At 36.1% G+C, this 25,046-nt stretch overlaps 3 protein-coding genes across 3 annotated transcripts in view; 1 reads left to right on the top strand and 2 right to left on the bottom strand.

The window, feature by feature from the left end:
• Window positions 1-1,777, bottom strand: part of pkib (protein kinase (cAMP-dependent, catalytic) inhibitor beta) — a 34,240-nt gene extending 32,463 nt beyond the window's left edge. The window contains exon 1 of the mRNA XM_084091530.1: window positions 1,630-1,777. The gene's annotated coding sequence lies outside the window, so the exon portion shown is untranslated. The remainder of the gene's footprint in view (window positions 1-1,629) is intronic.
• A 4,188-nt stretch (window positions 1,778-5,965) lies between these two features.
• serinc1 (serine incorporator 1) lies at window positions 5,966-15,554 on the top strand. Its single transcript, XM_084091532.1, has 10 exons — window positions 5,966-6,104; window positions 9,989-10,150; window positions 10,275-10,468; window positions 10,621-10,700; window positions 10,984-11,121; window positions 11,772-11,941; window positions 12,225-12,315; window positions 12,396-12,537; window positions 12,627-12,851; window positions 14,598-15,554. The coding sequence occupies exons 1-10, from the start codon at window positions 6,066-6,068 to the stop codon at window positions 14,734-14,736; spliced, it is 1,380 nt and encodes a 459-aa protein (XP_083947658.1). The 5' UTR covers window positions 5,966-6,065; the 3' UTR covers window positions 14,737-15,554.
• A 307-nt stretch (window positions 15,555-15,861) lies between these two features.
• Window positions 15,862-22,879, bottom strand: hsf2 (heat shock transcription factor 2). The gene is made up of 12 exons (XM_084091531.1): window positions 22,635-22,879; window positions 21,989-22,097; window positions 21,758-21,885; window positions 21,486-21,610; window positions 20,955-21,030; window positions 19,570-19,631; window positions 18,861-18,939; window positions 18,409-18,533; window positions 18,074-18,325; window positions 16,964-17,066; window positions 16,709-16,772; window positions 15,862-16,626 (listed from the first exon to the last, which is right to left on the bottom strand). Exons 1-12 carry the CDS (start codon window positions 22,725-22,727, stop codon window positions 16,334-16,336), a joined length of 1,509 nt encoding a protein of 502 aa, XP_083947657.1. The 5' UTR covers window positions 22,728-22,879; the 3' UTR covers window positions 15,862-16,333.
• Between the last annotated feature and the right edge of the window lie 2,167 nt (window positions 22,880-25,046).

The following is a 25,046-nucleotide window of genomic DNA, read 5'->3' on the forward strand; positions in this document are numbered from 1 at the left end:
AATCAACTGTACCATGGCACGACATACACACACACACGTTGACCGAAACACATTCTGACGTCGAGATTGATTGATGTGGAAGGGCGGCTTTATCATGAGATTTGATGTATGCTTTTCATAGACACGTCTATCTTTTTTTCTGTATAATTCGGACAAACCTGCCCAAGCAATTAGAAATCATCCACTATTTGGATCCAGAAAACAGAAGATGACCTGTATAAGAATTAAGGCTGTTATATTATTAAGCGTGCTGCAATAAAATGACAGCCTTTGCACCAGATCCTGCCCTCTATCAGTAAATCTTGTGAGGGTTATTGAGCTGTTTTGGGGAAAGATAGGACTTATCAATGTAATTTCATGTGTGATTTAACCCTGCTGGAGGCTCATCTATTGTCACAGTCCAGCAATATGACAATCTTTTGTTTTCAAGAACACCATAGCATACAAAAAAAGAGACAGCACCCATAGCAACGAACAAAGGGCCCTTATACCAGAATGTAAATGCAAAACTCGTTATAGTGGAAAGGACACGGTGCCCGTTTGAGTAAATGCTTCTAGATGAGAAGATAATGAAACTGCTGTGTCTCCTAGGCAACTTTAACCACCTTTAACTTAGCAACTAAATTATCACAAATGTCACAATATCGGATCTGCGCATTCTCTCCATGCAGGGCTTTTAAAGAGGAAAATTAATTAATTCAATTTAGATTAAGAACAGAAATAAAAAAATAAAAAATGTTCATGATAGAAGAATTAATTGTGGTCTATTTGTGTTTTGAAATAACAACTTTTAGAAGGAAGGTGCTACTTAGCCCAGACACTAACTTTGCATTGGCTTTTTGTTATGCATTTATTTACAAAATCATTGTAGATTAATCATTTACATTCAAATTAATATATTACAACTGTAATAATCCTGCTGGAAAATCCAGTTTAAGCTGTTTTGAAACATGCTTCTAGCTGGTCATTATAGCTTGACCAGCAATCATGTTCTAAAAAACAATGTGACTGGACTTACTTAACCTGCATGACCAGCTGACTGCATGATCCAATATGATCAGCATGGACCAGCAACTAAGCATCTCAGATCAGTTAGAAACCAGCTATAATATAATACATTTTACTTCTGTTTTACCAGACTACATCAAATCCTATAATATATTATAGTTCTATTTTAGCATAACCTTTTATTCTTTCATCATGAAAACCTTTCATAAGCGCATTAATTAAATTGCATTCGTTAAATTAATAGATCTAAGAATTTTTTTTTTTTAAATAGTCAATTCCTGTGTGTCAGACGCGTACAGGGTATATTGCATGGTTACAGTGAATATGAACTGGCAGATGACACTCGAATAGGAACAATAGATTTTCCCAACGACAGCTGAGATTATTTAACTACTATCAATACACATTCATAACACGTGGTTCATTCATTTACGTACTGTCCTGTCGTTTAGGCGGCATGTAAATAAACGGATAGTTGTAATGCATCAGTGAGCATCTGTATAGACCAGCGCACATAAAGAACTTCAAAGCGCGCAGTGATGCTCTCCACATACAATTCTGGCTCATCTCTAACCCTCTCTGTCTGTCTTATGACAGTCCTGCAACAGCGCGTTTACTCACTCCGAATACGAAGCGACTCCTCGAAGCAGAGTTATCCGGGAGAACACTCCGAATCAGTACCAACAGAGGCTATCCGCGAGGGGAACTCCGCATATTGAGACCATCTTCGTCGTGATTCTCCTTCTCTGACACTGAGTCCAGCGCGAGCGAGCGCAACTACCCCGCGCGCTGCTGACATCACACGAGAGCGCGCATAGCCAAACACTGCCTGTCAGACAGAGAAAAGTATGTTTTTTTGTCTATTCATAGTGTGTATATGAACTGGCAGATTACACTCGAATGATATAGAATAGAATAGAATAGAATAGAATAGAATAGAATAGAATAGAATAGAATAGAATATAGGCCTATAATATTTTTTGCCACACTTATAGGCTATTTAAAATGTGAATGGGAATAATTACATGCATATTTAAAAGCCTATTTTTGATAATAATAATAATAATAAAAACTATATATTATAGAATGCAGCATAGAATGATTTTTGAAGGATCATGTGACACTGAAGACTGGAGCAATGGCTAATGAAGATTCAGCTTTGCATCACAGAAATAAATTATATTTTAAAGTATGTTCAAATATAAAACCTTTATTTTAAATTGTAATAATATTGTACAATATTACTGTTTTTTTTTTTGTTTTTTTTTGAACAAATAAATGCAGGCTTGATGAGTATAAGAGACTTCTTTCAAAAACAATAAAAAGAGTAATGTTTCTTTACAGTAATGTGAAGTGAAACTTCTCTCAATGGCAAAAGTGTCCCAATTTACCTGAATTCACCCTATATAATATAATATAATATAATATAATATAATATAATATAATATAATATAATATAATATAATATAATATAATATAATATAATATTTTTAACAGACACTAACTCAGTGACCTATCTGCTCTGTCTCTACTACCTTAAACACCTTATGCAACCACAATCATCCCCTTTAACAAACAAGACGGTAACCCTCTGAACTGGCTGAGGATAATCACCTCTGTATCCTGCTCCACATGGCAGCGACTTCATCCCATTTGTCAATTCCAAAAATAAAATGAACTCTGGTGGCCCAAAGGCATGTGTTTAATTATGAAGTGATAGAGGATGTCTGTAGACCAAAAGAGTATTGATCTAAAAGACTGACAAAAAAAGATTATTTTCTGAAAAATTCATGAAGAGGTGATTAACTGTGAAAAAGTCAACCCAGCTCTCTTGAGAAAAGGCAGATGGTGGAGGAACTAGAGGGAGAAATTACAGTTACTAATCTAAATTTGACTATTAAAGCAATATGACTACATCACATGTCTGATTGCTTTGCATAATCCTGATTGGTTTGGTTTGCATGGTATGGTAATTTTACCTATTGTCAGACAAACAACAGGATAAAACGCAACCAAAGCTTTTTAACCCAAAGTTGTTCAAACAAATGACCAGATGCACAGATCAAAACTAGTATTAATTGGAATTTATTTAGAAGAACTAAGTAACTGATGCTGTTCAATTTTTTACTCCCCACACATGTTGCATGGGGCCAACATGGAACCTGTGGACAAACCCACTTACAATCCATATTTCAGCCCATGCAGTAACCTTTTAGAAAGCTGGGTCTTGCGCATGTTGCCCAGTTGGGGCCCACCTGTTGGCAAGTGCAATCCTGCATGAAATCCGTGTGGGCAATTGGCATGGGACCATTATGGAACCCACGAACAATCCCATAGAGCCAATTTTTCAGCCCATTTCAAACCCAAATGGGCCTCACATACAAATGTTGGCTGGGTTAAAGCTGGGACCGAGATGGGTCTTGCACATTTTGCCCAGTTGGGACCCACATAGTGGCAAGAGCAATTTAGCATGAAATCCATGTGGTCAATTGGCATGGGGCCATTATGGAATATGTGGCCAATCCTAAACAGGGCCCAGTTTTTCAGCCCATTTCATATCCATATGGGCCCCACATACATGTGGTGGCTGGGTCAGTTTAAAATAGGCCTATCACTTTTGGGTTCTGATGTGATGGTGACATATACAGTGGCTAGATTAGAATGTCCTTAATCTTCTCTGAGATCCATTAATATAATTAGTAACATCTACTTGGAATACAGACAAGGAGACTTTGAAGGCATGACAACGTTGTACTTAATGAATGTAAGCTTTAAAATGGAAAAGATCAGATTCCAGAAGTACACATTTGCCACTTGTCACTTTTCCTGGGATGGGGAAATGACTGACCAAGTGTATTACAGAACGGTGGCCCTTTCATAAGACATTCTGGGCCAATTACAGCTCTTATGTGAATCACTTCTGCTTCATCCCACAAATAAGCCGATTGAAGTCATTTTTAAATTGGCTGCATGAAAAAGGAAAATATGTTTAATCCTTACAAATAACTACTAAAGAGACAAGATTATGTTGACTTAATGTTGAGAAACATGATCTCGGTGAAAGAATTTTACTGCCATTTAAAATGATGTGCTGTTCTAATAATAGTGCATGCAAATCCGATATTCACATCATGACCAATAACATTTCCCTGATCACATTTCTCAGAACACAGATATTCTAGACCTCCATTTTATTTAATAATTTGCCTCAGCGCCAATTACCATACTTAGCAACAGACTGACTTCCATGACTGTACAGCTGTTTCCATGAACTGACACCAGGCTTACTTGGTTTCTATTTCATTACTGAATTTCTTTTCATGAATTAATGATGTAGGCCTAGATGTTTGATTTCACCATAAGAACATTAATGAGGAAATGTGACCAAGCGTGCATGGCTGTATCGCACAATTTCTGATCACCTTGCTTTTATATTATTAAGTTATTAACTCTTTGGTTCACTCTCACGGAGTTCGCGTGTCAGTCAATTTCTTTCTTTTTTTTTTTCTTTTTTTTTCTTTTTTTTTAGGGGATTTTGTGGTACTAAATTATATTTATGCCATAGTTATAATCCATTTATTCACTTTTTGAGCATGGACCTGAAAGTTAAATTTTCTAACTTAAACTGTCATAAATATTGAATGCTTTGGAGCACAGACTTAAATTTGATCTCTTTTTAAAGACGACACTTGGCAGATTATTGCTGATGTGAAATACGTTAAAAAAATTAACTTGAAAAAAGTTATAAAATGTTACATCTTGTTATGAAAAATGCACAAAAATTCCAATTAAAATTTTTACATGAAATATATATTTTCCAAAACACGTTTTACTATAAAACTGCGAGAAAATCAAAGCTTAAAATCTAAACAAGCCGTGTTCCAAATTTGAGATTGATATCTCAAAAAAATAAGCTCAATAAGCTTTCAGTAAGAATTTGTTTGTGCGCAATACCAAACGTTTCCAATAGATGAAATTCGTCCCCCATTCGTTTCCAATGCAGGCATCCAAGAGTGACTATTTTTATTTATTTTTTCAGGACCATTTAACCTTTTCGAATCATTATCATGTCCATGATTTTGTGTGTGTGTGTGTGTGTGTGTTCACACAACAAGTGCCAAAACCTTTACCAAGTTTAGTAGTCTACCATTCATATAAAGTAAAAAAATTCTAAAAAAACAAACAAACTTTGGTCAAAAATTACCCAACAGCACCAGAGGGTTATGAACAGATGTTACAATATATATATATATATATATATATATATATATATATATATATATATATATATATATATATATATATATATATATATATATATATATATATATATATTTACTGTTTAAGAATGTAGATTTATTTTTTGAATTAGCACTGTTTTGGAAAGTGATTGTTCTTTAATCAACTTTCAAATTAAGCAAGAAACAATAATGAATGCTGTGAAAAACAGGCTGGAAGTTTCCATTCTTAAAGGGACATAAACAAGGTTTGATCTCTGTGTGAAGGGAGCTGTTCATTTTGTAGTCCATAAACCCAGAAAAAAGTTCTCTATTTCATAGGGTTTTGAATAGAGTAGGCTATAGCTTTATGAATAAAATTAGGTCTGCAGTTAACATTTTTTTAAGAGATAATGAAATGGGCTTTCATTCATTTTTTGTTTACGTCTGTCTGTCTGTCTGTCTGTCTGTCTGTCTGTCTATCTATCTATCTATCTATCTATCTATCTATCTATCTATCTATCTATCTATCTATCTATCTATCTATCTATCTATCTATCTATCTATCTATCTATCTATCTATCTATCTATCCCTCATTTTGGGACTTATTAAATATATATATTTAAAACAAACAAACAACAACAAAAAAATTCCAGCAACCTCCTATTAATTTCCCCCCCATTATTTTGTCAGCGTGAAAGGCCGACGTTTTATTTTGAAACGTTCAATGTGAAACTGACCTGTAGTTTCCGGCTTCATCAGACAGCGGAGCAACATTGTAAACACACCGCGTCCATTTTCAAACCAGTCCGGAGAAACGTCGCACATCACCGCTGAACATGGGGGCCGTACTCGGGCTTTGTTCCATGGCCAGTTGGGTGAGTTTACATATTAATATACTGCTGGAATCTAAATATAATCGTATGGATGTGCGAAGAAAAATAACAGACGTTATCGGGTTTTCAGCGAGTTGCGAGCTGATGACATCCGCATCAGCAAAGAGACACAAGAGAAAATGGTGTCTGGGCCTTTCGCGATTCCCTAAATTCATAAAACCCACTGCATCTGTAGAATAATTACCAATAATGACACATAACTTCACATTAATTAATTTTAATATGTTTTAAGCGCGATTTAAATCAGTTGTTTCTGCTTTACGAAATGTAACGTTACAATGTCATATTGGGTGGTTCCCTTGTTGTGATGAAGCAGAATTTTTTTTGTGTTGTTATGTTTTGCTTTTTGCGTGATTTTGGATCACCGAACGTATATATTTCTATTATTCTCGTATTTGCAGGCAAATAATTGTAGATGAAAATGTTTGCTCTTGTGATCATGACAGCTGCTCGTTTGATATGAATTTTTGATTTTGACACATGTCCCCAACACGTGTGATTTGGGGGTTTAAATGGGACTACAACACACTTACAGATGATCTGCCATCATAACATGAGGTTTTCTAAGAAGGTCACATGTTTGTTAGGATTTCAGGTGTTGCGACATCAAAACACCGATCAAATGGCAGCTCATGACATGAGATAGAGAGAGAGTGGAAAACATTAGATTCTGAAGCTATGTTGCACTATTTACTATTCAGTAACATTTCATAATAGCTTGATGAGACACATATGTATGTAGGTATCTGTTATGTATGTATGAATTATAATTCAAAGTTTTGGGTCAGAGATTAGATTTAAGATAAGATAAAAAATATATAAAAATAATAATATAACAAACATTAATTAATACTTTTATTCAGCAATGCAGTAAAAGGTGGCAGTAAAGATTTTTACAGTGTTACAAAAAAACCTAGGCTATTTTAAATAAATGCTACTCTTGAACTTTCTATTCATCAAACCATCCTGAAAAATATATATATTACGTTTCTACAAAAATATTAAGCAGCACAACTGCTTTTAACATTGAAAACAATAATAAATGTTTCTTGAGCAGCAAATCAGCATATTAGAAAGATTTCTGAAGGATCATGTGACACTGAAGACTGTAATGATGCTGAAAATTCAGCTTTACCATCACAGGAATAAAATATTTATATAAAAATGCACTTATTTTAAATTATAATAATATTTTACAGCATTGCATTGTATTATTGTATTTTTGACTTAAAGCTACACTGTGTAGGATTTTCTCCCATCTAGCGGTGAAATTGTTTATGACTACCAACTGAATATTACTTTCTAGCCCCTCCCATTCCGAGTGCGTTTTAACTTCTACGGTGGCCGTATTAATTCAAATCTGCCGGCAGTCGCGAGTAATCTCCCCCTCGCATTCGTCACAGTGCCACTGAGTGTCAAAACGCGAAAGGCGAAGCTTGAATTTCCAGGTATGTCCCTCTTTGGCTAATGTATTTTCAAGATGGAGGCGCAACATGGCTGCCACCATTCGAGCTGCTTGGTCGTATGTATTCTAAATGGCAGATTCTACGCTTACGAGAATAGGCTACTTGATTAGTTGGTACAAGTAATTACACATTAATGAGCACATATATTTTTGAAAGAAGTGTTTTTTGCTAAGAATCAACTTAAAAAATTACACACTGTAGCTTTAATAAATGCAGCCTTGGTGAGCATAAGAGACTTCTTGCAAAAACATTACAAAAACATTAAAAAGTCTTAATGTTCTTAATCTTAACTACTCCAAACTTTAGTAGTGTAAACTTTTTTTTTTTTTTTTTATCCAGACGTTTATTTTAGGAAGGATTTAAAGTTTGAACTAATCACATCTAAACCCTCTGTGTTTGTTATGTAAAGCCAGACAAATTTAGGCACAAGCTTTGTCTGGTTTGTACCCTGTGTACAAGTGAGGGATGAGGCCTCTTTCATTAGTCTATTTTTTTAAGCACTGATATGAGTCACTTTGAAGTCACCATGTTTATGCGTCACCCATCTAGGGGTGGGAGATATTGACAAAAATGATGAATTCGATATCGATATTCAGACGATATTTTTGCCATCCTTCAAAGAAATGTGTGCAAACTGGCAAAGAAGGTCCAGTTGGTCTTTTGACTTGCTGCATTTGACATATTATTATAGGCTATAGAAAAAAAAACAATAAAGGAGCTAACTAAACAGAATCCGAGGTAGCCCCTATTTTTTCCACTTACAAAATAAAAAAAATTAAAAAACGGAACTAGGCACCTCTTGCAACAGTGATTATTAAATCAAACAACAATATTGTTGATGATAAATTCAAAGTAAAAAAAAAAAATATTTTCAAAACGCTATAAATCCATCCATTTCCCCCCCAAAAAGCTATAAATCCATCATTCGCGAGCGCTCTGAGAGCGGCACTAAAAGACTTTCAAACTTTCACAGAGACCTCAAAACAGAAAGCACAAAGCCTTTCTTTAAAACGAATTTAGTTTTGTATTAATTGTATCTTAATTTGAATATTTTTTTCATTAACCAATTTCCTGGATTTAATACATAAAATGTAAATATAGGCTAGCACAACACAAGGTGCTTGAACTGGAGATTATATCATCATGAACCGGACCGTAGCCTAGGCTACTCGCCTCACAGGCCTAAAAAATTTGAAATATATTTACAGAAAGCTGGTTCTAAACAAAACCATCCAAAACAAAATAAAACTATGTAGCCTAATAAATGTGCATTTCTCCGGTGCGTTCACTAGCCTACTGCGAAGATCGCGAGTCAATAGCCTATCGTCAACTTCATCTTTGCAGCCGACACAGAAATGAATAAACAATTAAAATGTTTTATTGCAATATTTTATATATTCATAATCATTACTTTTGCTGGTTCTTTGAGGCAGCTTTTTAGGTTTATGGCGTTTAGGAAAGGAGCTCTTCACGTACAAACACCGTTTCACCAAGGCACAGCGGCCCTTCAGCACATAAGAACAAAAAGAGAAAAAGCACGGACTTGGGCTACTAATTACGAAACTTTGATGTGGTTGAATAGGTGAAACAGTCACAAATTCCTCTGCAACTCAAACCTTCTCAGTACGAGTTATGAAGGAAGAGAACAGCATTACAGTTTTCAGCGCGTCCTCCTCTGATTGCTGTGTTGTGACTGAAAAAGTGCGTGCAGGAGCACATGCGCAAAATGTAGGTTTGTAAAATGTCCTTTTGTAAAATGACATATAATAAAATAAAAATAATTCATATATCATTTTACAAAACGGTTTTGCGCATGTGCTTCTGCGCGCACTATTTCGAATTTACGTATGAATGTGCGTTTTTGACGACACGGGACCATGGGCTGGGCCACTCGGAGGTTGCTTCCAGGAATAGTACTGCCCTACAGTATTAAAAATCGCTACATATAATTGTTTAGAAGGTTATAGTGTGCGTTATTTGTTTTCTCTTTAACTTCTTTCAGCTCTTTTCATGTTTGGGGGGGTCGGATTGTACAAATTATGAAATATTCGATATCCCAATTTTGCATATCGTCCAGACAACAATTTGGATATTATCGTCTAAACGATATATCGCCCACCTCTACACCCATCCCTGCTCATTTTGCAGAATGAAGCTGTTTATAGCTAGGGATGATTTATCGACATCATCATATTGCTTATCGGCTATTGTGACTTTTGTCTCTTATTATATTTTTAATTGTATGCGTCAAAAGAAATATCTATCCATCTTTATACATTATATTATTGCAATGCCTACATTAATTTGCTGCTAGATCTGGATTGGGAGTGTGTGTTTGAAGTTGGCAAAACATCTAAAATGGCTTACATCACCTTTAATGTGTGTTTGTCTCCTGTGTAGATTCCTTGCCTTTGTGGCAGTGCTCCTTGCCTGCTGTGCGGATGCTGCCCAGGTGGAAACAACTCCACTGTCACTCGCTTGATCTATGCCTTCTTCATGCTGATGGGTGTGGGCATTGCTTGCATCATGCTCATGCCAGGCATGGAAGGGCATCTGAAGAAGGTGATACTGAGTGCTTCTTTTATTCTAAACAAGTTTCAATTTGTTGTACCTTATTTGATGTTCAGGGTTGCGACTGAAGCATTCTGGTCATTTGTATGTTTTTTTTTTTTTAATGTCACTGTAGATTCCAGGCTTTTGTGAAGGAGGAATGGGGACGTCCATCCCAGGGGTCGAAGGTCACGTGAACTGCGATGTGCTGGTTGGGTATAAGGCCGTGTATCGCGTGTGCTTTGGAATGGCCATGTTCTTCCTGCTCTTCTCTCTCATCATGGTGAAGGTCAAGAGCAGCCAGGACCCAAGAGCCGCTGTGCATAACGGGTTAGTGTGACCTAGTGGTTGAAGTCTTGACCTGTAACTGAAAGGTTGAACGTTTGAAACCAAGAACTGTGTTCTTGAAGAAGACGGGCATTCAAAACATGCAAACTGATTTCAGAAATGTTAATCCTTCTAAATATTTTGATCTTCTGCAGGTTTTGGTTCTTCAAGTTTGCTGCGGCCACTGCTATCACAGTCGGAGCTTTCTTTATTCCTGAGGGCCCTTTTACAACTGGTAAAGTCTTACTTTATCATCTTAAATATCAAATATACTTGCAATTACATAAATACAATGTATTTGACTTTATACGTCCACTCAACATTGTCAGTAGTGACCTAATTAAACACTAAATGCTAAACGTGTGATATAGTTGTACATTAAATATACATATACATTTTACAATCTGCAGTGGGCTTTTTCGTAAAGCTCACTTAACAGTGGGACTAGGCAGACTCAAGTTGTTCCCTGAATTTATTTGTGAGGTTCTAATGATGATCTTCTGCTGGGCTTCTTCCAGTCTGGTTTTACCTAGGCATGGCTGGAGCATTCTGTTTTATCCTCATCCAGCTGGTGCTCTTGATCGACTTCGCTCACTCTTGGAACGAGTCCTGGGTGGAGAAAATGGAGGAGGGAAACTCTCGCTGCTGGTATGCAGGTATGTATTATGAGAACTTGATTTGTTTTGCCGCCCCCTTTTTTTCCATTAAGCAGCGGTGTAGCTTGACAAAAAAAGTATCAAATCAAATGTTTGGGGTTGTTGAGGTTGTTTTTGAAAGAATGCTCACCTAGGCTGCATTTATTTGTTTAAAATACAGTTAAACAGTTATATTTTGAAATATCATTACAATTTAAAAACTATTTAAATCAGGAATCTATTATTCCTGTGATGGCAAATCTGAATAACTCCAGTCTTGTGTCACATGATCCTTCAGAAATCATTCTAATATGCTGATTTGCTGCTCAAGAAACAGTTCTTATTATTATCAATGTTGAAAACAGTTGTGCTGCTTAATGTTTGTGATACATTTTTATCATGATTTTTTTTTTTTTTTTGATGAATAGAAAGCACAAAAGAGCATCTTTACTGTCACTTCAGATCAATTTAATGTATCCTTGCTGAATACAAGTAATCATTTCCTTTTTTTTTTAAAGTTACTGTCCCCAAACTTTTACATGGTAGTGTATCCTTTACCTAAATATAAGATATTGCCCCTTTTATGTTTAGATATTTCTTGCGATGCTGGTGTATATGCAATCATAAAGAAGATTGATTGCATTCTAACACATTTGTTCTACCGTCCATAGCTCTTCTGTCTGCCACAGCCATCAACTACGCTCTGTCCCTGATGTCTCTGGTCTTGTTCTATGTGTATTACACTCACTCTGATGGCTGCACTGAGAACAAAGTCTTCATCAGCATCAACATGCTGCTGTGCGTTGGTTCATCTGTCTTGTCCATCTTGCCTAAAATCCAGGTAATGAATACAACACATCAGAGGGAGTTTGTGTGACTGGTGTTGGAACTGTGATAATCTCCTAAGATTTAAAGGAATAGCTCACCCAAAAATGAAAATTTGCTGTTAATTTACCATCCAAGATTTAGATGACTTTTTATCCTTTAGTAGAAATGTAAATAAGTTTTTTAGCTGAAACCGTGGTCCTTAGTGATTCATGAAATGCAGACATGCTTCAGGTGAGCATCAAATTTAATTAAATTTCTTTATTAAATTTCTTCATTCTTTCTTTCCTCTCCTCCAGGAGTCCCAGCCCAGGTCTGGTCTCTTGCAGTCCTCTATTGTTACCCTGTACACCATGTATCTGACCTGGTCTGCTATGACCAATGAACCTGGTAAGCATTGTGAAAGATTTGTCTAAAAGAAGATATTCTGTTGTTCATAAAATCGGTCTAAAATATTGATTTTCCCAAAGAACGCAGATGCAACCCCAGCTTGCTTGGCATTATTGGCCTCAACAGCACCAGCCCTGCTGGTCAGGACCGTGTTGTTCAATGGTGGGATGCCCAGGGCATTGTCGGGCTGATCTTGTTCCTGATGTGTGTGCTGTACTCCAGGTAAGAAAGCTTGACATTTGTTAAAAGATATGTCGTATTTTTGATGCTATTTTTCAACACTGCAATCAAATTTCCTTTTATTTCCTCAGCATCCGCAACTCCAGCAATGCTCAGGTGAACAAACTGACCCTCACCAGCGACGAGTCTGCTCTGATCGAGGATGGTCCCGCTCCAGAGAACTTTGAAGTGAGCGATGGCTCCAACCGTGCCGTTGACAACGAGAAGGATGGAGTCACCTACAGCTATTCTTTCTTCCATTTCATGCTCTTCTTGGCTTCCCTGTACATCATGATGACACTGACCAACTGGTACAGGTACGTGCCTATGTGATGATGGTTTTTCATCACTTTCATTTCACAATATATTGGTGACAATTTGGTATCTGTAAATGATCTGTCTGGGTTTGATTAGGCCAATATTAGAAGTAGATCAAGCGCTTATTTAAAAAAACAGGTTTTCTGACAGGATTCCTATTGTATATTATAATGTTTTTGTCTAATTTCGCATGTACAATTCTGTAAATAAAAATATAGGTGTAGTGAATTATAATATTGAATGTTAAAAGACTGACATTACTGTAATTAACATTTTTACCCCCAATATCTACTGACAACCTTGAATAATAAATAATGGATTACGAACTGAAATTATTTACCATAATGTATTTAAAAAATGTTGCCATCATTAAACTGTATTTTTTAATATTTTAACTATTATTAATTTTATATATATTAATATTTATTGTCTATAACCATTTTCATAATGACTGTATAATTATATAATTTTATTTATATTATACTCAAATATACACTACCGTTCAAAAAAAAATCCTGGATAAAATTGATAAAAATAATAAGAAATGTTTCTGGTCCCAGATGTTTGAACAGTAGTGTTTGTATATTTTTAACTGCATTTTTATTTTATTTTTTAAAACTAAAATGAATAACTTGAATGAAAGCTGTTCTATTAATAAAACCATTTGGAAATGCCATAACAGTAATGGTCAGTTATTGCTATCTGCCATTTTGGTGTGTCACTATCTATATTGAAATGGTTATGGTTGGCAAAGTTTACAGAACTAGATGTACCGCATGGCGGTACAAAATATGACCGCCGCTCAGGCCTGCACTGGCTTTCCACAAAAATAAATGACGTGGAGCAATTTGGCTGTATTGCGTGTTTATGTATATACCTAAAAAAAAGTAGTAGTATGTGCATGTCTGTCTGTGTGTGTGTTTGTGTATGTGTGTGTCTGTGTGTGTCTGTGCGTGTATGTATGCGTGCGTACATGTGTGTGCGCGTGTGTGTCTGTGCATGTGGATTTGTATGTGTGTGTCTGTGTGTGTGGATGTCAGTGTGTGTGCATGCTTGCGTTTGTTTGTATTCCTGCATGTGTGTGTGTGACAGTATCATCTTAAACCAGCAACCCTTCGCTCAACACCACCATCTACAGGCCGATGAGTGTACAGTCACTAAATGTGCACATAAATGAATTTATTTTATACCCCCCCATGGATGAAATTCTACGAAACTTAGCATACCCCCAGAGGATGTCAAGTTAATCATACACATGAAATATGGTGCAGTTCTGAACATCTCAACTGAAGATAGGGGCGATTAAAGCAGAATAATATTGCATTTTCATTTTTTATGGGAAGGGGCGCAAATCACAAATGAGTGATTATGGGCTAGGTTGATGTGGGCCCTTAAGACCAACATACCATAAAAATTTCTTCATCCTCGGTGCCACGGTTCAGGTAGTTATTTAGGAAAAACTGAATTTTTTGGGTTTCGGGGGGCCCAGCGCGGGGGGGAGTGGCCCCCGGGGACCAAACGAAATTTTTCCGTAAAAGTCTAGTGGGGCTACATGCCCACCAAATTTCATGTTCCCCGGTGTTTCGGTGTCCCTGGTATCGTTGACGACAAATTCAGTAGATGACGAAAAAAAAAAAAACTTTGACAATCCCTATATGACCGCTTTCGCTAGCTATGCTAGCGGCGGTCATAATTATCTCTGATTTTAATAAACTCTGATTTCCCCCCCCCTGTCAATTTTCTAGCCCTGACTCCACCTATGAGACCATGACCAGCAAGTGGCCCTCTGTGTGGGTGAAGATCACCTCTAGCTGGATCTGCATCTCTCTGTACGTGTGGACCCTGGTGGCTCCACTGGTCCTCACCAACCGTGACTTCGACTGAGAGGATGGAAATAAAAGCTTGCGATTAGAATCCGCCATTACTTTTTGTGAATATCCACATGTATAGGGATAGGAGGGTGTAAATGTAAATACTATGAGTGCTTGGTTCATTCAGCTAACCCTACATGAGTTTTTTTTTTTAATCTAGCATGCTTTTATGTAGGTGTTTATTTGTTTCATGTAAGAGAGACAAAAAAAAAAAAAAAGAACACGGCTTGGGTTGCCTGTGATGTGATGTTAATATTTGCTTTAAGAATGTGTGTTCTTCAATACTAAGGATAATGTAACCTTGTTAAATAATCTCTGTATGGTTTAAAAAATAAATCAAATGTATCTTAAGTTATTTGTGGAGAGTAGTGAAAACGCAGGTAATGTTTTCCCATAAGTCATGAAATTCATAGTTTCCTATAGAACGCACACCGTAGGCTATACAGTGTTGAATTAGCATTTGAAAAAATCTACAGGTAATTGCAGATTTTGTCATACTTTTCGCTTCTCCATTATTTGCACCATGAACATATGACTGTAATATTGACTGTAACAGTGCTAACCCTTTGCAACTTGCACATGTTAGTTGTTTGGCGCAATACTCATTTTATGCTTGTAGCCAATGTGTGTGTTGAACAATGTTTTGCACTGAATTTATCTTTGCTGATAAAACTTTAATAGATGACTTTATCCTCCATTGTATTAGGCATAATGGTAATTTCAATGATGCCAGTACTTGCATACCCCGCTTTTTTTGGATGTCAGTGTTGTTTTCCTTTTGACGTGCATTGTAATAACTCAATTTCGTCTTATTAAAGGTTTAAACCCCAATTATGTCCTGAGTGGAGTTTGAAAATTGCTAACTAAGGAGCTATGAATGTATTTCCTGAGGTAATTTAGTGTTTACGGCTTTCCGCGATTATATGAGATAATGCATTTCGGTAAGTTGTACATTATCTTTCAGCCAAGCCTTCTGATGTTCATTCATGTTTATTTTGTGCTATAGCTAGTAGTGAATTTAAAAATGATCATTTCAAGAGCGCTCTGTGATGTTGCCTCGCTGGAACTGAGGCGCCAACGCCATTCAAAATCGATATTTTCAACTCCGCTCATTCTGAAAAAAACAAAAACACCAGGATTGACCTTTGAGTTCCTTTAATGCTACTGCAAAGCTAATAATGAAAAAGCTCACGGTAACAAGAAATCACTGTATATTGCCCAACATTATGGGACTAACCATAAGTCTTCACGTCTATTTATAGTGACATTAGGATATCAGGCAGGCACTTCTATAACATATACAAAGGATAGCTATGACATTTTTTGAACTGCTCAATAACAACACAGGAAAACACGTGCTTGACAAAACAGCTGCAATGTAAACCAGCAACATAGATGCAGCCCAAACTCCTGATGTAGTGTGGAAAGGACGCTAGCAAGTGAACAGTATCTGTACTATCTAGTAGTGAACAGTAAAAAAAAGAAATCAGTGAAATTAAGGAATGACAAACTCATGGATGGTACCAAAAACAAGTATTCTGGCAAATAAATATCATTTTGATGAATATTTACAAAAAGGTCCGGTCCCTGTTTTCTATGCTAATTCGCTTTCAGATATCAAGCTGTGGCGTGTCGACACATGACAGGTCAGAGTTCAGTTCGCACAGGTAAAACAGCGTGGCCTCGCTCGCCTCTGCCTCTGTGAGGGGCTCCAGACGGATCAGAGAGCTGCGAGGCTTCTCCGTCTCCAGGGCCTCGTCCAACAGATCTGTGGGTTCTTCGGGGCTTTGGGGCAGTAGAGGCAGGCTTAGGTTTTCAACTGCGGAATCCGATGGGGCCTGAGGGGTGCATCCATCCAGGAAGGCCAGCAGAGGGCAGGTCGTGTACTGGATCAGCTGCTTATCTGAATTAAGAAACCGACATGCTTGTAAATGCAGCACAGCGATGGCACACAAATGATTTACAGAGAATTATGCAACAATTACCTATGTCTTCAGGCTCAGACTTCCCTTTGTTGGCTTTGATGATGTTCTCTTTTGTTCCAGTTTCCTGTTAAAGGTAAAACAAAAATTAAAAAAAGCTTTATCAAAAATATGACAACACAGGATAAAATTCAACAGGTCATCATGAAATGTTAAATTATAGCAGCTGAATGACGTGTCACTGAAAATTATTAAACATTTTCAACCCCTCAAAAAAGTACACAAGGCACAGAGAGATTACGGAATCTCCAAACATACCTCTAAGATATCTGTGTCAATGCTGAACTGTTTTCCACACAGCATGGCCTGGAAGTCTTCCAGACTACAGTCAATACTGTCCAGATAGTCCATCAACTCTACTCTGTAGTGATTTAATTGACAATGAAATATTAAATATTTTAATATATTAAATATTTAAAGCAGAAGTACCTGTCAAAAAGATAATACAATATGAAATATTAATTAAATATGCTTAAAGCAGAAGTACCTGTCAAAAATATAATACAATATGAAATATTAATTAAATATGCTTAAAGCAGAAGTACCTGTCAAAATAATACATAAATGAGAGAGAGAGAGCTTGATTTTTTGTTGTTGTTGTTGTTGAACCAATTATTTGGTAGTTTATTTTTAAAGGAATCCCATTTCTACCACATAAGGGGGAAAAAATATTGTTAAAAAAATTATAAATAGACAAAGTCAAAATTATAAGATACTAAGACAATGTGAGGAAAAGGTTAAAATTGAGGTAAAAAGTCAAAATTATAATTATGAGATTAAGTCACAAATGTTAATTATGACTCCCAAAAGCATTATTTTTTTCTGATGTGGCAGAAATAGCTAATTAGAAGCTCTTCCTAATTTTGTTTTGGAGGTCTCCTACAATAGGTTTACATGCATCCAAGGTCAAAATATTATTTTCTCATAATATACATTGCACATCACCTCAAAAAAAAAAAAAAAACGGTTTGTTCGAAGATGAAGTTTCACTAAACCTCTCCTTTCTGCAAGCCTACTCTACTCTGATTGGTCAGATAGCCCAGTCTGTTGTGATTGGTCTAATGCAGCGGTCAGCAAACTTATGGCACACGGAGAGATAATCAATGAAGCAAATGTTTTGTCGGATCTGCATGCCAGCGCAGGTTAAAATCTCACACTTCTTACATTGTTACATAGGTATGTAACAGGAAATTAATAGATCAGAGATTAATAGATAATAGCTCAGAATAGATTCTTTCTTTTAGGAGACATTATCTTTTACATTCACAAGCAGCTATATTTCACACTACATGAAAGGTAACATTTAAAAAAGCATAATAGGGGCACTTTAAATCTTAGCTTCCCTTATATTTTATATGCGCAACTTACTTGCCAAGAAGGTTGATGTTTTGTGAAATGGCGCCGTTTTCACTGAGAATGGAGTCCATCAGCTTTACTGGATCCTCTAAACTTAGACCTGAAGGTTTGTTCAGTTGCAGAGCGATATTAGTCTGTGAAAGGTCAGGGCTGCTTTTGGGTTCTGTTTCTTGCTGAGTGGTTGAATTTGTTACAGTGCCGTTTGTGCTGTCGTTTTTTACAGTCGGGCTGCTTTCCTGCGCGACTTCCATGATTTCAGCATCCCTGAAGGAAATTGAGAAGAACACTCATTTCTAATTTCCCTCCTGCAAAAGACTAGAGGTTTAAATCAACTCCTAAATACTTACCCTTGGTCAACCGGTACAGATAGGCCATCTGTAACTTCTGGATCTTCGTCTGTGACGTCACAGATGATGACGTCATCAGAAATGTCGGAATTGTTCTGTAGTCCATTGAGTCCATTCACTGCGGACTAACAAAGGCAAGGGATAAGTCTCTAATAAACAGATCTTCCAAGTTTCAATATTAATGAGGAATATCGTGTTTATATAAATAAATCGGTCCCCCACCAACGTGAATTTAACTGACGGTGACTCTCACAATTTAAGGTTCATATCCAGGGGCAGGACACTTTCACACAAAGTGAACCCTGCCTTAAATCTCATCAAGAGAGAGAAACGCAAAATAATGAATAGCAACATTACGGTAACAAAATAGCTGACAACAGCACGTTTCTTTCGAGCAAGAAGAGACATAAAATGAATGGAACCAAATCACTCCCGGATGCTTCTACACATACTTTGCTGTGGTCCATGGATTCCTCAAAGAATTGGTGGATGAATTTTGACTTCTTTCCATTACTGTTCAGTGCAAGCGGCCTGTAATCAAGACAGCAAGTAAGGTGCATATTAATAATAAGGTATGGAGTCTATTAACATGTTTTATCCAAAACTAAAATTACATAAAAAATAAAATAAAAAAAACATTCTTTCTCTCTCAAAATTACTAAAAGAATCCTTAAGGAATTGGAACCGGGAAAATTCTAATTCTTACAATTCTCATCTTTAATAGCAAAGATACTTGGTCAAAAATAGCAAAGGTCAACATCATGACTTTTAAATACACTACTGTTCAAACGTTTGGGGTTTGTAGGATTTTTAAATGTATTTGAAAGAAGTCCCTTACGTTCATCATGGCTGCATTTATTTGAACAAAAGCACAGTACAATTATAAAATACCATTATAATTTAAAATAAATGCTTTCTATTTGAATACATTTTAAAATGTAATTTATTCCTATGATGGAAAAGCTGATTATTTAGTATCATTACTTTAGTATCATTGTTTTTTTGTTTGTTGGTAAAAAACAAACAGGATTTTCCAGGATACTTGCATCCTTACTGAATAAAAGTATTAATTTCTCTCTCTCACAAAAAAAAACACGACCCCAGACTTTTGAACAGTGGTTGTGTACTTTTGTTAGATGTAGGCATACTTCTTGGTCTTACCTTTTGCGTTTCAAATTTAACAAACGATTGTTCTGAGCCAATGTGAAGATGAACTGCACCAGCTGGAAGGAGCAATGCAAAAAGTGGCATTAGAATTCAAGCCTGTACATTAGTTTCACACTGTTACATGTGAATGTCAATGGGGCCCATATGGGTTACCCATACTCTTCAAAAGACCTTCTTTTGTGTTCAGCAGAAGAAAGACATTCATACAGGGTTGGAACAACTTGAGGTTGAGTAAATGACGACAGAAATATCCCTTTTAGATCATTTTACATACCCTTTTAAACTGATGTAATATAATAAGATTCTAAATTATGTAAGGCATAGAAAAGACTAAATGATTGAACACATTCTATGCTTTCATTTTATGTTATTCCCTAGATCATTTATTTGGTGTATTTCATTTGATGCTGCAATGGCTGTAACAGTGAGTATACGGTGAAAACCCTCTGTGTATGCGATGTCTTGTTCTGCAATAAAAAGTCAAACGACGACTAATGTTTTTGTTTTTTTTACTATGGGAAAAATGACATGGACAGAGTCATATTTTATTCATATTAAGTATTTTCATGTTACATGGCAAATTTAACATCCATTAATGCAGATTGTCTGAAAGGAAACCCAATATTATCCACTTGATGACTAAAGTTAAGCTTTGCTTTGAAACATTGCAAGAACATTTAAGGACTTTTTAATTGGACATCTACAATTACTTAAATCCCTCATTTTAATTTAAATATACATGCATGTCCTCTTATTTATTTGTGAATTATTATTGGTTATTTCATGACTGACCACATTTCATGTTTTTATAACATTAAAAAGTCCTAACGTACAAATATATTTATTGTAATATTAAAAATGTTATGACATGCTTATCAAAATAAAACTGAAATGAAAAACTTATGTCGACCTTTATTCTTGTACATACAGGTGCTGAATTAAGCAGTACATAAAATATTGAATGAAAAGCCTTTATGTTGCTACATGTAAACGTCTAAAACGTGTTTATTTGACAAATACATCTAATCAACTGTTAAAGACAACAAACACGGTGAGAAAAGAGCACGACTTCAGTGCTCCATTTTCAACTCCTCCCTCGACTTCAAGCGGCAAATCTCGCCGATCGGCGAGTTCTTTTGAGATCTGCCAAACGCCTCGTCGTGAACGTAGACAAAAGTATGCAGCTGACGTCATCCTCGAACTGTATTTGTGGAAGATATACAAATACTGGGTGTACTCCATTCGAGTGGCGCTAGTATTCCACTATGCTGACGGAAGTAAGAATGCGCCGCTTCGTGTCAAAACGGAAGTTGCGTGACGTCATGTGAATAGGGCCTATTGCACTGGTTGCAAAACTGTAGCGCACAGGAAGAACGTACCTCCTTTATGACCTGCTGTTGCTGTGCATGTTTCTGTCTGAGGTCTGACAGCTCCGTCCAAAGAGCCTCATTCTCTCTGAGGGAAAGAGAACAGAAAAGTTTTTGCAGTTGCCAAGACATTCCGAGTGTTTTTTAGGGATGTGTGAGACTAGCCGAACAGTTTAGATACGACTAGACTAAACAATACTGATGCTATTTTTTTTTCCTTTTGCACATTTAATGTTTTTCTTTATATATTTTTACAAAGGCTACGCATATACTAACGTCATGTTAATGTCACATCCTGAAATTAATATATTTTGAAAAGACATGTATATCTGCAGAGGAAAACAAAATCATAGACTAGTCGGTTGCAAAATTTCTGTTTAAATGGTAAAGAAATTAGTCATTGCAGGGCATTATTAAGCACAACTAGTGAATAATCAGTCCATTCCCTTAACTTCTGGATAAATGCACACAGATAAATTTAGCTAATACAGGATCATTTAAAGCACAAGCATAGATTATGATTCTAAAAGCGTATTTCTTAACCTTTTCAGGGTGGCAAGTCTAGCATCCATGGTTTCTTGCTGCTCATGTACATTCTGAACACTTGTCAGAATTTTAGAAAGATCGTCTTGTCTTATTTTGCTCTCTTCAGGCCGTGCATTGGACACCTATATCAAGAATTACAACAATCAACTTAATCTTAAATAATCTTTAAACAGCAAAACCAAATTTGCTAATTAGTTTCAGGTCTTCTATGCATAAAAAACAACAACTGATTTTTGTATTTCTTAATTTTCAACATGAAGATGTCTTGCCTTTCTTTTGATGTTCTCTAGCAGGTCATCTTGACCATGTTTGAAGTATGGATGCTGGAATTCAACTGGTCCATCCCGCTCTTGCTTCACTATGCCTGCATCAATGTGCATCACTTTCCGAAAACCATCTGTTTGCAAGGGAAATGAACAAAGAGACGAAGAAAGGAACGTTGACTTCAGATTACAGACGAACAATGAGGAAGGAGGAGAATTTGTGGAGAAACCACTTACACATGTTGAGCTGTCGGACAAAACTGGCCATGTTGTTGTGCTTAAAAAACTTTGGGAGAATCTCTTTTGCAAACCTTTGTTCATCCAGTACAAGGAAACTGTTCCCTTCCTATAAAGAGAAATAAAGAACCTTGTTAAATAAAGAAAACAGACTTCACAAAGAAATAAAAAAATAATTAGATTAGCATAACATAACATATATATATCAATAATATATATATATATATATATATATATATATATAAATGCCCTATAGGATTAATTTAATAGCAAGAAACAATGGAAATCGTCTAAAGAACTAACGTTGCATATACATTTATGCATTTGGCAGACGCTTTTTTCCAAAACGACTTACATTGCATTTCAAGGTATATTTTACATTCTTATCAGTTCTCAGTTCAGAACTAAAGAACTGTGATTCAGCTTATTGATCAATAAGTGAAAAAAATGAAAACAATTAAGTTATTGGTACAAATCCAAACATTTATATCACAGACAGCACTCTATCATATGTATGATCTGACACACATCCATCATAATAAACAACTGATCACACAGGACCCGGATAACAAACAACTGTGTCACTGAAAGCTAACGTTAAGCTAAAATGCTAACATGTAACGTTAGGTCTTTCGCTTTTATTTACCTGGCTCCAGCAAATAAATTCATTTGTATCCGAATCCTCGACGAGGGTCCAAAGCTTGGTGAGAAATGCTGGGACGTTGGAGTTATGTTTCATATTTGCTGGAATGAAAACGAAACGTTGCAAAGCATAAATAATAAGAATCAGTTAGATTTTTTTTCCTTGGGTTAGACAAAACACGAGTAACAGTGAAAAATAGCGACGCAACTACACAACTTCCTGTTGGATTTCAGAGCGCTGATTGGTCCGTTGCGGGCTTACGTAAGTTTACTCACGTGTATGGGCATCTGTGTGTTGGTGTTAGCCAATGAAAACGCTCCGCTGGGAGGAGAGCGTACTGATTGGTTACGTTTTTACCCAAGATAAATAAAACGACGCCAGCGCTCAAAATGAACTGCGTAGTTCTTCCAGTGTTCCTTGTGTTTTTTATGGCTGTGTGTTGCAAAATCACTATATTAATTCTCAGGAAACATTAAACAAAAGCACAATTGTTATAAAACTTAAATTAGAATATTAATAAAATAAAACCACATTAGCATAAATTTGGTAGATCCAACTGGCCTTTTTTTTGTCCACACTTGTCGGAGTCTACGTGGAACGTGAAATGGAAAATCCGGAGGGAATCTAGTGCGGAGTGATTACGGAACGCAGTGAGGGAAATCAGTTTTGCTCCGTTCCACTCGTTTACGTGATTCCATAACGCATTTTAGCATGTGGTTTGCTTTCCTGATGATGATGGATGCTGAAAGTTTGATGTCTTGGCTTGTTTTGGAACTAATTTCGTTGACGGAGAAGAAACGTACGAACTAACTGTCCATTATTTGTTTAAAATGTAAGTTATTTTTTATTATTTACTTTTTTTTGCACTCTTGTATTAAAAAGATACAATTCCATGAACACATTTACATGCCTCATGGCAACAGCTGAATCACACCTGTGCAGACATGCATGCAGATATTCACTTTTGCTTGTGTGATATTGCTTAATGTTACTTTTACATTTTTGTTGCAGAAATCATGTTTTTTAATTATTTATAATTGTCAATTCTTTAATAAATAGGCTGTTTGTGTTATAACTTAATGCCAGGTGTCAACAGTGCCCCACAAAAGATCAATGTAGTGTATCAATAAAATGTATCTTATGTAAAATGTAAGACACTAGCCAATTTCAAATGTGCATTCATTAATTTTGCTTGATTGAGAAGTTTTATATGAACAAGTAAATGTTTAAAATCACGTTCACTCATATGACATGACAAGACCAGTCATATTTGTAGCATAAAAGTTTATTTTAGATGGAGTGGGTTTCCACATGAGGGCGGCCATGTTGAGATCACATGACCAGCTGAACTCCCTGATTCTTGCTTGTGCAGTAAATTATTTTAAGGTATTTCAACAATGGCTTCTATAAAACGAAATTATTTTTGCAAGATAATGAATCCCTGGAGCTAGTTAAGCCCACGTGTCATATTGACCAGCAAAAAAAAAAAAAAAACGACATGCACCCAGAGAAATGTCTATTGGAGCAAAAGTGTGACAACTAACCCCGGTCTCTTATTTTAACAGCATATCCAGTTCGACATACTGCAGTTTCAGAACATACAGTTTGCACAAGGGCAGCATGTGAGTATTATTAAACTTATAAACTTATCATTTTTAAGATGTCACTTTTAGGTTATTACAGTAAACCATTTGGGATTGGTTTACATTTTGCCATTATAAAGCCACTGTTATGTTAACAATGTAAGGGCGTAATTGCCAGCAACATGTTTAACAGTGGACAGTGGAGTAGATGGAAAAGTATTTTGAATGACTATTAGGGAATTGAGGATAAAATAACCTGTATGATGCATTGTATAAAAGAGTCTGTTGGCACATATTCATGCCTAATTAGAGTCCAGTGCCATATTCTAACACTAGAGGTCAGCATTACACAGCATTGTGTGTACTGATATCAATCTGGTCTGAAAAGTGCAGAAACAGATTGATTATCTGGTGTCATTACATGTGTTGAGGACATTCAGATTGTTCAAGATTGTACATTAAATTACAAATGCATGCTAAATATGAAGTAATATAATGCAAGACGTTGTAATTAAGGAGTAAAAAGGGCAGCGTTCTTCAACAAACATAAGCTCCTGTGGGCAAAAACATGTCAAGATTAAACTGTTGTCCTTCTCAGAGCCCTTTAGTCGGTTCTGAAGAGGATTTTATCTATGCAGCTGCAAAAAAGAGCCTTCAAATGCTGCCCTCCAAAGCCCAGCTCTCACTCTCCCACACGTACACACATGTGATAGTAATTTCAGCATTAGCTGATGTTATAAATAACTGAATATTGTGCTTTTTAAATGCTTAGCACTTGATTTAATTTGTTAAGCCAGCTGCAAAACAAATTGCCTTCTGAGAGAAATAAAAG

This window comes from Abramis brama (assembly GCF_963993115.1).
Source record: "Abramis brama genome assembly, chromosome: 18".
NCBI classification, from domain to species: Eukaryota; Metazoa; Chordata; class Actinopteri; order Cypriniformes; family Leuciscidae; genus Abramis; species Abramis brama.

Coding starts and splice junctions, on each gene's coding strand:
- serinc1 (XM_084091532.1), top strand. CDS start 6,066: ATGGGGGCCGTACTCGGGCTTTGTTCCATGGCCAGTTGG. Junction 10,151..10,274: donor TGGAAGGGCATCTGAAGAAG/GTGATACTGAGT, acceptor ATGTCACTGTAG/ATTCCAGGCTTTTGTGAAGG. Junction 10,701..10,983: donor TGAGGGCCCTTTTACAACTG/GTAAAGTCTTAC, acceptor GGCTTCTTCCAG/TCTGGTTTTACCTAGGCATG.
- hsf2 (XM_084091531.1), bottom strand. CDS start 22,727: ATGAAACATAACTCCAACGTCCCAGCATTTCTCACCAAGCTTTGGACC. Junction 16,773..16,963: donor TTGACACAGATATCTTAGAG/GTATGTTTGGAG, acceptor TACCTTTAACAG/GAAACTGGAACAAAAGAGAA. Junction 16,627..16,708: donor GTCTGAGCCTGAAGACATAG/GTAATTGTTGCA, acceptor TTCTTAATTCAG/ATAAGCAGCTGATCCAGTAC.